At 66.5% G+C, this 12,676-nt stretch overlaps 3 protein-coding genes across 3 annotated transcripts; 2 read left to right on the top strand and 1 right to left on the bottom strand.

Annotated features, from left to right (window-relative positions):
- Positions 1 to 2,076: 2,076 nt before the first annotated feature.
- Positions 2,077 to 4,519, top strand: TUBB4B (tubulin beta 4B class IVb). The gene is made up of 4 exons (XM_080667500.1): positions 2,077 to 2,226; positions 2,519 to 2,627; positions 2,710 to 2,820; positions 3,320 to 4,519. The coding sequence occupies exons 1-4, from the start codon at positions 2,170 to 2,172 to the stop codon at positions 4,378 to 4,380; spliced, it is 1,338 nt and encodes a 445-aa protein (XP_080523626.1). The 5' UTR covers positions 2,077 to 2,169; the 3' UTR covers positions 4,381 to 4,519.
- CIMIP2A (ciliary microtubule inner protein 2A) lies at positions 4,512 to 7,154 on the bottom strand (the record flags this gene model as incomplete). Its single annotated transcript, XM_080667501.1, has 7 exons — positions 4,512 to 4,600; positions 4,839 to 4,956; positions 5,178 to 5,272; positions 5,459 to 5,585; positions 5,675 to 5,934; positions 6,012 to 6,226; positions 7,099 to 7,154. The coding sequence occupies 7 exons, from the start codon at positions 7,152 to 7,154 to the stop codon at positions 4,512 to 4,514; spliced, it is 960 nt and encodes a 319-aa protein (XP_080523627.1).
- A 2,450-nt stretch (positions 7,155 to 9,604) lies between these two features.
- Positions 9,605 to 11,158, top strand: STPG3 (sperm-tail PG-rich repeat containing 3; the record flags this gene model as incomplete). The annotated part of the gene is made up of 5 exons (XM_080668647.1): positions 9,605 to 9,707; positions 9,814 to 9,948; positions 10,048 to 10,136; positions 10,618 to 10,915; positions 11,025 to 11,158. 5 exons carry the CDS (start codon positions 9,605 to 9,607, stop codon positions 11,156 to 11,158), a joined length of 759 nt encoding a protein of 252 aa, XP_080524773.1.
- Between the last annotated feature and the right edge of the window lie 1,518 nt (positions 11,159 to 12,676).

Raw genomic sequence — 12,676 nt, 5'->3', positions numbered from 1 at the left:
GGGCACATGCCTGGGATGTGGGCTCCATCCTTAGTAGGAATGCAGGAGGCAGCCGATCCATGATTCTCTGTCATCACTGATATTTCTCTCTCTCCTCTCTGAAATCAATAAAGATATTAAAAAAACAAAACAAACCACAATCCAGAGGCCCAGTGGCCACCCCCCCCCCCCCCGCCCGGAAAGCCGTGCAGGGCCCACCTAAGGGTGTGATCTACCCGTTCCTTCTGTAAACGTTAAATATGACACCAGCGTACCGCTGCTAAGGCCATACTGCAAAGGCGCAACCACGGGTTTAACGTTTTTCCTTCCTAAGGTGGGCTCCCCGCCACCCCAACACAAGCAGATAAAAGGCACTTGTTGGCAGGGCATGGCAAACCTTGGCTGTGTGGTGTCAGAAATGGCGCCAGAACGTTACTGGGGATTGGAGTCAGGTCACACCTTGACTCAGCAGCCTCCGCATCTGAGTTCTGGCTAACGAATGCAGCAGCAAGACTCAGCCTATAAGGGGAAAGTTTATTTACAAAGCCACAGGGGTGGGCGGGAGCGTGGAGGAAATGCGCTCAGGAAACCAGGCCAAAGGGCTCTGGGGCTCAGGGGGGAGGGAGGTGAAGGGAAGGGGGGGGTGGCAGCAGAGGGAGAAGGGTAAGACGCAGGCGGAGCCCTCGGCGGCGGAAGGGACTTGTTTGAAGGATGGGGGTTCCGGAAGGCTGGGCGTGGGGGTCCTGAGAGGATGGATATTCCTCAGCTCTCCAGGTGTGTCCTCCATGCACCCGTGTGGCCAGGGGGTCCTTAGCCAATGCAGCTGGTTCTGGTTTTGCTGCTTTGCTGGGCCTGGAGCGGAAGCCCACGTGCGGCCTGGATGCATTTGCTCCAAGTCAGCACCTCATCGTCCTGGGGGCTCAATGCTTACGGATATTCTCGCTTGTTTCCCTTTAGCGGGGGTTCCGCCGCAGGACTAGCAGCGTGCGGGGGGTGGGGGGTGCGGGGCCGGGGGAGGTCGGGGAAGGGCCTGCACAGCGGGACGGCGATTTGCTACAGGCGGCAAGGTTCCCGGGGGTGGGGGGGTGGGGGGGGAAGGCCCTTGTTTTCCCAGTCCCGCCCGTTGCCAGGCACCCGAGTTCTCTGCCTGGGGAGCTCCTGCCCCGTCCAGGTGCCTAGCACCGCTCGGGCAACAGAGCCGGAGCCTGCAGTCCCGCCAGCGCCCAGGGAGGTCTGGGCACCGCCCTAGTCTCCAAGGAGCAAGCGTAGCGTTGGGCCCAGGCACCAAGGCGACGGGAGCCGCGCCAGCGCAGTCTCCACAACAAGCTCCGGGCTGCGGACGGACCCGCCCTGCGCCCCCCTCCCCGCCCCGCCCCCGCGCGGGGGCCCACGTGCTCCCTCACCTGACCGCCACCCGAGCGGGCAAATGGCCCAAGGAGGGGCGCAGGGCGCGCGGAGGGGCGCAGAGCCCGAGCCCTCAGCGGCTCTGGGGGAGGCCCTACTCCACCCGCAGCCCGTCCTGGAGCGGAGCCGCTGCCCCAGGCCCCCGAGCCCTGTTCGTCTCGTCCGTGGATGGCTCCGAACCCCGCGGGTCGGCGCCGGCCACGCACGTCCTCGTTGCGCGGCGGCCCCAGGCAGCGGCCCTCCGGAGGCGCTCGCCCACCCGAGCTTCCGGGCCGCCACCCCGTCGGTACTTCCCCAGACTCCCGCCCGCGTCCGCACCCGCCTTCACCCTCGGCCCCGCCGGCCCGGAGCCCGCGCGCGCCCTCCAGCCCGCGCGCGCCCGCGGCACTGCGGCGGTTACCAGGACGCTGGCCCCGCGTGGCCAATAGCGCCGGCCTGGCGGCGTGCTCTCCGGAGCCAGCCAATGAGGGGACAAATCAATCATTTGAAACACCCAATGGGCTGAGCGCCGCAGCGCGATGGGGGGTCCCTCTAGAGCGAGAGCAGGGGCCTCGCCTAGCCAATGAACAGCGACGGAGTTGAGAAGGCGGGCGTTAGGCGGCTCGATTGACGGGGCCGCAGTCTATCAAACGAGGCCGCTGGCCAGCCTCGCCCTGGCAGCCCAATAGGAAGCTGGAGGAGGCGGGCGCTATGGGTATATAAACGGCGGCGGAGCGTCGGTTGTAGCATTCTGCGCTCCCGCTGCTCGGCTCTTGGTTCTGTTTTTCCATCCGCGCCGCCGCCACCATGAGGGAGATCGTGCACCTGCAGGCCGGCCAGTGCGGCAACCAGATTGGCGCTAAGGTGAGGGACGGGCGCCGGGGGCCTAGCGCGGCGGACCTCCCAGACGGGCCGGGCGGACAGGAAAGATGGCGGCGGGCGGGCGGCGCCCCCGCATTGCGGCCCCGTGCGGAGCCGGAGTTCGGGCGGGGGCGCCGGCGCGGGCCCCCCGGGGACCCGCCCGGCAGCGGGGAGTGGGGGGTCTCAGGGGGAGGGGAGGGGAGGGGAGGGAAAGGCCGCGCCCGTCCGGGGCGGGGCCGGTCCCGGTCCCGGGCTGCGCCGGCGTGACTCAGCCCGGCCCGCCCGCGTCTCGCAGTTCTGGGAAGTGATAAGCGATGAGCATGGCATCGACCCTACGGGCACGTACCACGGGGACAGCGACCTGCAGCTGGAGCGGATCAATGTCTACTACAACGAAGCCACCGGTGAGACCTCGCAGGTCCCTTGCCCGCCCCCTCCTGCCGCCCCCGCGGCCAGGTCCTCACCGACGCCCTCCCGCCCCCCCAGGTGGCAAGTATGTGCCCCGCGCTGTGCTCGTGGACCTGGAGCCGGGCACCATGGACTCGGTGCGCTCGGGGCCCTTCGGGCAGATCTTCCGGCCGGACAACTTCGTCTTTGGTGAGCCGCCTGTGTAGCCAGGAGGGCCGAAAGGTCAAGAGGTGCCCAAGGTCACCGCCCTCGGAACCGCAGAGAGCGAGGTCCGATCCACACTGTACCTCGCGCAGGAGCTGGGGCCCCCGGCTGGACACCCTCCCCCCCGCCCCTGCGCGTCACTCAATCCCTCGCCCAAAGCCGCTCTGGGAGGAAGGCCCAGCTGTCCGGGCGGGGCCGAGGGCCGATGTAATCTCCCGGCGGCGAGAGCGCAGAGGCGGCTCATCTGTCCTTGGGAATTGGCACGGGCCGAGTGGGAGGGGCCGGCTTATTGTTAAGTCATTTCAGCCCAGCTCCGAAGTTAATTTTTAACGAGGCAGGTTGCTGCCCTCTGTGGGGTCTACCTGCTTTACCTGTAGGGTGAGCTCCGTGTCACCTCACAACACCAGGTGGATGGCCTTTCTGGCCCAGTGATGACCGGTGACACATGCCCGGCCGCCGAGTGACCTGCTGCCCTCTCCTGCAGGTCAGAGTGGTGCCGGGAACAACTGGGCCAAGGGGCACTACACGGAGGGCGCCGAGCTGGTCGACTCGGTGCTGGACGTGGTGCGGAAGGAGGCCGAGAGCTGTGACTGCCTGCAGGGCTTCCAGCTGACCCACTCGCTGGGCGGGGGCACCGGGTCTGGGATGGGCACCCTCCTCATCAGCAAGATCCGGGAGGAGTACCCCGACCGCATCATGAACACCTTCAGCGTGGTGCCCTCGCCCAAGGTGTCGGACACGGTGGTGGAGCCCTACAACGCCACCCTCTCGGTCCACCAGCTGGTGGAGAACACAGATGAAACCTACTGCATCGACAACGAGGCCCTCTACGACATCTGCTTCCGCACCCTCAAGCTGACCACGCCCACCTACGGCGATCTGAACCACCTGGTGTCGGCCACCATGAGCGGGGTCACCACCTGCCTCCGCTTCCCCGGCCAGCTCAACGCTGACCTGCGCAAGCTGGCGGTGAACATGGTGCCCTTCCCCCGCCTGCACTTCTTCATGCCCGGCTTCGCCCCCCTCACCAGCCGGGGCAGCCAGCAGTACCGGGCCCTGACCGTGCCCGAGCTCACCCAGCAGATGTTCGACGCCAAGAACATGATGGCCGCCTGCGACCCCCGCCACGGCCGCTACCTGACGGTGGCTGCCGTGTTCCGGGGCCGCATGTCCATGAAGGAGGTGGACGAGCAGATGCTCAACGTCCAGAACAAGAACAGCAGCTACTTCGTGGAGTGGATCCCCAACAACGTGAAAACGGCCGTGTGCGACATCCCGCCCCGGGGGCTGAAGATGTCCGCCACCTTCATCGGCAACAGCACGGCCATCCAGGAGCTGTTCAAGCGCATCTCGGAGCAGTTCACGGCCATGTTCCGGCGCAAGGCCTTCCTGCACTGGTACACGGGCGAGGGCATGGACGAGATGGAGTTCACCGAGGCCGAGAGCAACATGAACGACCTGGTGTCCGAGTACCAGCAGTACCAGGACGCCACGGCCGAGGAGGAGGGCGAGTTTGAGGAGGAGGCCGAGGAGGAGGTGGCCTAGAGCTCCTGCCACTGGAAGCGTGGAAGCGTGAGAACTCTTTATTCACTCTGTCTGTCCTCCTGACCCTGTCTCACTGTGTGCACTGCTCTCCTTCCTGCCATCTGAGTTGTACAGACACCATTAAAGCATTTTCATAGTGCCCGGTGCTTCCGCTCCCGTTCCTTCCGGTAGGCCTGGCGCGTGCTGTTGCCGAAGGTCATCCCGTAGTGGTCCTGCATGTCTGTGGGGAGGGCCACACTGAGCCGCCCGGCAGGGGGGGGGCGGGGGGGGCAAGGGTGGGTCCCCTGGGCACCGGGAACCTGAGGCAGCTGGTCTGTCTGTGACTGCACAAGGGGCCCTCGCTGGGGAGCTGGGCCATCCTGCCTGGAGAACCCCAGGGACATGCCGCTGGCCCCGTGCCTGTGCAGCAGCGGGGGAAGGGCCCCACCCACCGGCCCCGCCCCGTGCACCGCACTCACGCGGGATGAACCCCATGTAGAAGGGGATCAGGCCCTGGCTGTTGTAGATGGTGTTGCTGGGCCAGTACGTGTGGGGCAGCCTCTTGCCCAGGGCACAGATGGGATTTCTAGACAGGAACTGGGGAAAGGGCAAGTGTGATTGGCAGGCTGCCCCTACCAGGTATTTAGCCGCAAGGGCCCGGGGCGGGGCTGACGTTTGAATGGTTAATGCTTAGGGGTCTTGTCACCCCTCCCCCAGGGGCCGGGGAGCAGCCTCTCCTGGCTGCCCAGCTCTGGCTCCTTGCCCCCAGCTGTGCCCGCCAGTCCCAGGGGGTGGGCCCAGGCCTGCTGTCCTCGTACCTGGCTTTTGTCAAACTCGTCCATGGCCTGTGTGACCCCGTTGCGGTAATTCATGCCCATCACCCAGGCGTACCGGGGGATGAAGCCAGCGTAGCCTGGGGAGGGAGAGGTCTGGTGCCACCTCGGGTCCCCTTCACCGCCCACTGCTCCTAGTGCCAGGGAAGCCCGTCCCGGCTCCTTCCATAAACGTGGGCACTCCATGTTGGGGCCAGATGGGGGTGTGCTTCCAGCCTCGCAGAAACGTGGGCAGCCCTTGCTCTCCCCCTCCTCCCGGCACCCACCTGAGATGGCCTTGCGTTGAATCAGGTTGGGGTGGTCCAGCTGGGGCATCCTCTGGAACCTGGCTACGTCGAGGGTCTCCTGCTGGTGGCCTGGGCTGGGGTACTCATCCCTCCTGCAGTGGTACAGCTGGGACGGGAGGGGCAGGTCACCACCCCCACCCCCACCCCCACCCGGGTCTCCCTGGGGTGAGGCCGGGCCCAGTGTCTCCCAGTTACCTGGTACCGCCCAGGGGCCTCTCGCAGGCGGGTGGGCTTCCAGGCCTCCTCCCCATATGCCAGCCGCAGGCCCGGGTGCCCGAGGCCCCTGGAGACCATCTTCCTGCCTGGTGGGCACGGGGGGTAGGGTGGGTAGGGCATGAAGCCCGCAGGCAGTGGGACCTGCCAGGATGCGCTCTCTGCCCCCGGTGGTCCATCAGCCTCCGCCTCCTGCGGGAAGAACGGGCCCAGGACCTCGAAGTTCTTGAAGGGCTTCAGACCTGTGTGGACGGGCAGCGTGAGCAGCGGGGCGGGGGGCGCAGGGGGCAGGCGGGCAGGCGGCGGGGCCTCGGCTCACCCGTGTAGTGGGGGATGTAGGGCTCGGCCAGGTCCCGGCAGGGCATCGCGGGCGGCTTGGACTTGCTGAAGTCCTCGATGAACTTGGGCTTGGAGATGGGGGACAGCACAGAGCAGGGGCTCTTCTGCACGCTGGGGTCTCTGAGCAGCTGCGCCGTGGTCCGCCCGTAGGTGTTGCCCACCTGGTAGCGCAGCTGTGGGTAGAAGCCGGCGTAGCTGGGGGTGGGGAGAGAAGGAAGGAGGAGGCAGCGCCAGTGGGCGAGGGCAGGAGCCAGCCCGCCCGGTCCCCGACTTCCACCTGGACCTCAGGGTGGAGGGCACAGCGACGGGGCTGCCGGGGCTGTGGAGGCCGAAGGGGCAGCACGTGCCAAGCACTGACCCCGCCGTGTCACCACCACGTGGGCCGCAGCAAAGGGCTTCCAGGTGGCAGAGGCGGCGGAACGGAACGCCTGGGAGCATTTACAGGGACGGCGACGGGGTCCGGCCCAGGCGCCTGGAGGCCTGCTGTCCACAGCACGGTGGCGCCGTGGGAAGGGGGGGGGCTGGCTCAGACCTCTGCCACCCAGGAGGCCAGGAGTCCGTGAACAGGACCAGGATTTGGGAGGCAGGCGGGAGGGCTGCTGGAAGACGTGAGGGCGGAGCTGAGGGACACATCCACGTGGGAGGTGCTGTGGGCACATCTGGGGGGGCCCTCCCTCCTCAGGCTCTCCCTGCCCCACCTTGGCCCCCGGAACTCCTGGGAAGTGAGGTCTGGTTCCTGGCCGCCTTTTTCCTCGCTCACAGGCGCGGTGTGGTGTGTGGGTGTGCACCCTCGTGGAGGGCGTGGTCAGGGTGTACAGGGCGCTGCCCAGTGAGGCGGCCTGGCATCTGCTGGTCACTTTACTCGGGTGTCTTGAGAGTGTGGGGCACTGTGGTGTGAGCGTCGGGCATTTCCCCGCCAGCTGCTGGCTGTCCCCGGCTTCCCGCTGTGGCACTCACACCACCAGCAGGGAGGGGAGGCCTGGGCCCTGCCCGTCCCTGAAGACCAGCTCTGGGGTTCCCTCTCCACGGGCCTGAGCCGCTCCCCGTCCCTGCAGCCCCGCGCTTACCCCGGGACATAGTGCGGCTCCGGTGTGAAGAGGTAGTGTTTCTGGGTAGCTGTCATCTTGCCTCAACTGCACCTTTGCTGTGTGGTCCCTCCTCTTGTCTGGCTGCTTCCCCTGGGAGGCGTCCCTGTTGCTTGACAACCATTGTGAGGAAGCCCCATTGCTGGGCACCCCCTGGCCAGGCCTGTCCTTAGCCCTGCGAGTGCCCATTTCACAGGTGGGACACCAAGGCCTACAGCAGCCGGTGGGAGGTGTGATGCCGAGGACCTCAGGGTCCAGGAAATGGTGCCTATCGCTGCAGCCAGGTCCCAAGTTGGCCCTGCTGGAGCCTGGGGCCAGGGTTACCCTCAGGAGGCCCGCGGCCCCCAGGGTGAGGCTAAGAGAACCCCCGTGCACCCCAAGTCCCCTTCTTAGACCAGAGGCCCGGAAGCTCCAGGGGCATGGTGACAAGCCCCCGCAGCGAGGGGGGCCATCTTCCCTGGAGCTGGCGCTACTTCCCATTTTATTTTTTATTTTTTTATTAAAAATATATTTTATTGATTTTTTTTTTTTTTTTTTTTTTTTTTACAGAGAGGAAGGGAGAGGGATAGAGAGTTAGAAACATTGATGAGAGAGAAACATCGATCAGCTGCCTCCTGCACACTCCCTACTGGGGATGTGCCCGCAACCAAGGTGCATGCCCTTGACCGGAATCGAACCTGGGACCCTTGAGTCCACAGGCCGATGCTCTATCCACTGAGCCACGCCGGTCAGGGCGCTACTTTCCATTTTAAACAAATCCCGACTTCTTTCTTTTTGTAAGGAAGGACCTTCTAACCATACAAACACAATATCATAACAGGAAAGATTAGCAGGTTCAAGTACATGTCAAGAGGCGGCTGCAAACCGGGGGAAACGTGTAACAAGTGTTACAAACAGATAGGCTATCAGCATAAAAAGCCCTTACGTGACAGGGCTATGGAGAAGTACCGCCCCAACAGAAGAATGCACACAGAACCCGAGCATCTTCCGGGGAAAAGCAGTCCATAACCGTCTAGACTAGAGACAGAAGGTTGAGGTGAATCAGGTCAGTGCTGACAAGAGCCGTTTCTGGGGCTCCTTGCCGCGGGTGACAGCGGGAATGGCGCTCCTCGCGTGGGTGCCGTCTGGAAAGCAGTTCGGGAACACAGCTCGCTCCACACACGCTGTTACACACCGTGGCCCATTGCCTCCGCTCCTGGGAACCGCTCCTAGGGAATGAGAGGCAGTTAGCCGAAGTCGCGCACGCAACGTCACCCACCGTGGACAGTCGCCACCGTGGCAGTGTCTGTCGGAGAGAAATCGGAGCCAGCCCAAATGTCCAATGATAGGGCTCTGCTCACAAACACATCTGTGGTCTCTGCCAATTCTGCCCTCAGAGAACTTTGTACACCCCAAGGCCCAGAGCCCTGGCTGAGCCCTCGCCCCGATAAATCCCCTTTCCTCAGCGAGTCTCCATCCGGATGCCTCCCACGGCCAGGCCGGGCCCAGGGGAGGAGATGTGCTTGGCCAGGTCCTGCCGGTGGGTGAGGCCAAGGCCAGGGCTGGGGCTGGCAAGCGGGCCAACTTCCGAGGGCACTTGGAGGGCCGTGGTGCCCGGATGGGCTCCCGCTCCATCGGGGTCCTCATTCGTTGGCACTTCGGCCTGGGCGGCCCCCATCGTCTGTAACACTTTCTGGCCTCCGTGCCCCAGGCAGAATGCAGGCTCCCACACCTCAGCCCTGCCAGGGACCCCAGGTGACCAGGGCCAGGACTGCCTCCGGGGTCAGCACAGTCCCCTCAGGCCCGTGGGCCTTGCCCGGCCTTTCTGAGGGGGCTCCCTGGACCTCCCATCCCACCCTCATGCTTCCTTCCAGCTGGCCCTGTACAGCGGGGCATTGCATAGCACCCACACCCTTTTCTGCCTACTGCCGGTGTCAGTCCTCCCAGAACCTCCGCTAGAGTGGACCCCCAAAGTCCAGAAAAGAGAAGGGTTGGGACAAGGAAGGGGGGGCGGAAGGCGGGGGGAGGGGACTAAGGCAGGCCAGGGATCCTCCTCGCCAAGGTGGCCCAGGGTGACCCCCCTGGCAGGTCAGTAGAGGGATCCTATGGCCACAGCCCCTCCAGGGCTGGACCTGGAATTCCCGGCAACAGGGGTGGGGGTGGGGGGGGGGCCTGGGCATGACAGGCCATTGAGGTCACAGAGCCTGGTGGTGTCCCCAAGGAAGGCAGCCAGAGACACTGACAAATGAATTTTGACCAGAAGGCTGTGAAATTCCTGGCAAACTTTTACACCAATGGCGGCAAACACTGGACCCACGGCCCCCTGAGACGGGAGTCCTTAATGCCGATCCAGTAACTTCGAGGGCGAAGGCTGGGGGGCGGAGCGGAGCGGGGCGGGCGGGGGCAGCTGCGGGGATGGGGCGGCCGGCAGTCTGGGTGGACGGAGGCTGCCCTCTGTTGCAGGCCCAAGGCTGTATGGTGGGGGCCCTGCCCCTGGGCCTGCGGGAAGATGCGGCCCCCAGCGGTGCAGGAGTTCCCAGAGGGCCTCAGGATAAACCTGGGTCCCCTCCGGGAGCCCTGGCGGGTCTGCCCCGGGAACCGGAAGAAGCTGTGTGAGTGCCGCGGGGCGGGGGGGAGGGCAGCCTGGTCTTAGGGGACGGGGCGGGGGCGGGAGGGGCCTGCTGGGAGGACCCAGGCCCAGAGCTTGCTTCCTGCCAGGGCTGGAGCAACGCCCCCCCATCCTGATCGACCTGGACTACCCCGGCCCCACCACGTACCAGGTGCCCGATGCTTCAGTGCGCGAATCCTCCCCGCACCCCCACTTCAGCATCCGCCGCAAGCACCCCGCCCGCGGTGCGTGCCCCTCCCTGCGCGCTCCCCACCGCCGCTCGGGTCCTGGACGTGGGCCCGCACCCCCAGCCTGCCCTCCCCAGTGACACTGCCCCCCTGCAGAGGCCGCTGGCCGCGGGGCGTGGCAGACAGTGTGGTTCCAGAGTGAGAGACCCTTCAGGCAGAAGGCCGACTTCAGGCGCGAGCAGAAGGTGGGGCGCGGGCCCAGGAGGTTCTGCGGGGGGCGGGGCCTGTGCGGCCGGAGGGGGAGGGGCCTTGGGGGAAAGGGGCGGGGCTGTGAGGGACGGGACAGGAGGGGCCTGTGGGAGGGGCGGGGCCTGTGAGGCCGGAGTGGGGGGGGCCTTGGGGGAAAGGGGCGGGGCTGTGAGGGACGGGGCAGGAGGGGCCTGTGGGAGGGGAGGGGCCTGTGAGGGCCTTGGGGGAAAGGGGCGGGGCAGAAGGGGCCTGTGGGGGCGGGGCCTGTGAGGCCGGAGTGGGAGGGGCCTTGGGAAAGGGGCGGGGCTGTGAGGGACGGGACAGGAGGGGCCTGTGGGAGGGGCGGGGCCTGTGAGGCCGGAGTGGGGGGGGCCTTGGGGGAAAGGGGCGGGGCTGTGAGGGACGGGGCAGGAGGGGCCTGTGGGGGCGGGGCCTGTGGGTCGGTGGGCGGGGCTTCAGCCGCCTCCTTGCCCACAGTTGCCTTCGCTTGCCGACTACTGTCAGCTCAGCGGTCACGCCTTCCCAGCCATCAGCTTCGAGGGCCGCCGCCCTGTCCCGAAGGCAGCCCAGTCGCGCGCGCCTCTGGGGCTGCTGCGGGCCAGGGGTGCAGGTCGCAGTGCCCGGCCCCCGTGGCAGGACCCTCTGCAGCCCCCGGGCGAGAAGCGCCCCAGCCCCAACACCTATGACGTCGTTCCCGGGTGCCGCCTGCAGAGCCTGCGCCCGCCCGCCTTCTCCATGAGCCGCTCGCGCGCGTTCGCCTCCTGGGTTAACTCCTGTAAGGAGACCTCGGAGCGGGGGCCAGGCTGCGCGGAGGCCTGGGGCGGTGGGGCCTGGGCAGTGGCCGGCGCGCAGCCGCATGGGGCTCCTGCCTTCTCCCTCTGCAGCCCGCAGCCCCGGCCCCGCCGCTTACCATGTGGAGGATTGCTATAACGCGCGCTTCCCCGCGGCGCCCGGCGTGGTCATCCAGGGCGTGCGAAGGCCCAAGCGCCATGACACAGGCCCCTTCTGCACGCTGTAGCGCCCCCTGGACACAGCTGGCCGGCCAGTTACCACATGGACCCGCCTCCCTCTGAAACCCGGGGCCCCAGCCTGGGCTTCTCACCCTCTGGGCACCTCTGACCCACCTTCCTGGCCGGCCAGCCCTCCTGTGTGCTGTGGACAAGGAGGGCCAAAGCCCCCCGCTGCCCACCAAGCTACATAGACATGCTGTTGGTTCTTACGGACTTGGTCCTGCGCTGGCGGCCGTCCCTCGCGGGGAGCGGTCCTGAGGGGTCTTTCCCTGGCAGCGGTCTCCTGCTGCTTCCTGCTCTCTCCTCTAGGGCCGTGGGTGGCAGCTTGAGACTTCCTGGCCCGAGACAGTATGGGAGGGGTCCCTCTGGGGAGTGCAGGGCACCCCCATTCAGGGGGCCCTGCAGACTACCCGTCTACCCAAGAGCCAGGCTGCTTGCTGAGCTGAGAAACTGCCAGACGGGGGACCAGACTTCCCTGAACTGCCATCTTGGCGTGAGGTCAGCTGCACAGCCACTAGGGAGGGCCCAGAGAACCACCTCGGCAGGGCCTGGCCCCACGGACCCCAGCCCCTGCCCACAGACCCGGCCAGCTCGCCCAGGGCCCCGCAGGCCAAGCCACAGCCACCAGACTCCCCGGTTAGGGCCTGTCCTGTTGCAGTAGCTTAGCCATTGGGTTATCAGCCTGCCCTCCTACCTAGGGGTGGCCCCATGGCGGGCGGCAACAGCATTGCTATGGGGTCCATGAATGCTTCTGCAGGGAGGCCAAGGCCCAGGGGGTCCTCCCGCATTCACCTGTGACTGCTTAGGGGCGAACCAGCTGGGGATCCAGTTGAGTCCCAGCGCCCCCGGGGAATCAGTGGGCCTGCAGTTGGTTGTTGCTGGGCCTGACCAGCTTGGCCCAGGGTTGGGGGGACCGGGAGCCCCACCCATAGCTGCCCCACCAGCAAACCCGGGGGCTCAAAGCCAGAAGTGGGATGCAGGAAGGATGGGTCGCTGGCCCCTCGGGCTGGGCTGCGGAGGGCTTCCTGGGGAGGAAGGGGGGAATGAGCGAGAGTGTGCTGGGCAGCAGGAAGGGGTGTCTAGCGGAGCGAAGCTTGGGGACTGGGCTGGGGGGGCTGGGGGGCTGGTGGTTCACCAGAAGGGGTTGGAAGGGCTGCAGGTGCTGGGTCAGGGCCCGGCCTATTAGCAGCAGGGAACCCAGCGAGGGGGGCAGAGCGGGCAGTGCCCACAGGCCCTGAGAGCTTCTGGCATCGCAGGACTCACAGCACAGCCTCGGCCACAGGGCCTGCCACCCTGGGGTCGATGCCCGTGGTGGTAGCGGACAGCCCTCCCGTGCCCACGCCCACTGCCAGCCCAGGTCTGTGGCGCCCCCACGGGGAGCGCAGGCAGGCGAGGACGGCGTGCACCTGGCGGGACCCGGAGCCTCCGTTTCCTCAGGCGACAGCGTTCTGTGGGCCACAAGCAGAATCGACGGGGTGTCCCGTCACCAAGCGGGGTTTGTTCAGGAACGGGAAAGGGCGCACTGG

This window comes from Plecotus auritus (genome assembly GCF_963455305.1).
Source record: "Plecotus auritus genome assembly, chromosome: 5".
NCBI lineage: Eukaryota > Metazoa > Chordata > Mammalia > Chiroptera > Vespertilionidae > Plecotus > Plecotus auritus.
Note: the sequence above shows the minus strand (reverse complement) of the source record. Positions and strands in the feature narration are given on the sequence as shown.

What these genes read in the sequence shown, in the direction of transcription:
- TUBB4B (XM_080667500.1), top strand. Translation starts at nt 2,170, where the DNA reads ATGAGGGAGATCGTGCACCTGCAGGCCGGCCAGTGCGGCAACCAGATT. An exon ending in GCAACCAGATTGGCGCTAAG is followed by an intron (nt 2,227 to 2,518) that starts GTGAGGGACGGG and finishes CGCGTCTCGCAG; the next exon opens with TTCTGGGAAGTGATAAGCGA. An exon ending in GCCGGACAACTTCGTCTTTG is followed by an intron (nt 2,821 to 3,319) that starts GTGAGCCGCCTG and finishes CCTCTCCTGCAG; the next exon opens with GTCAGAGTGGTGCCGGGAAC.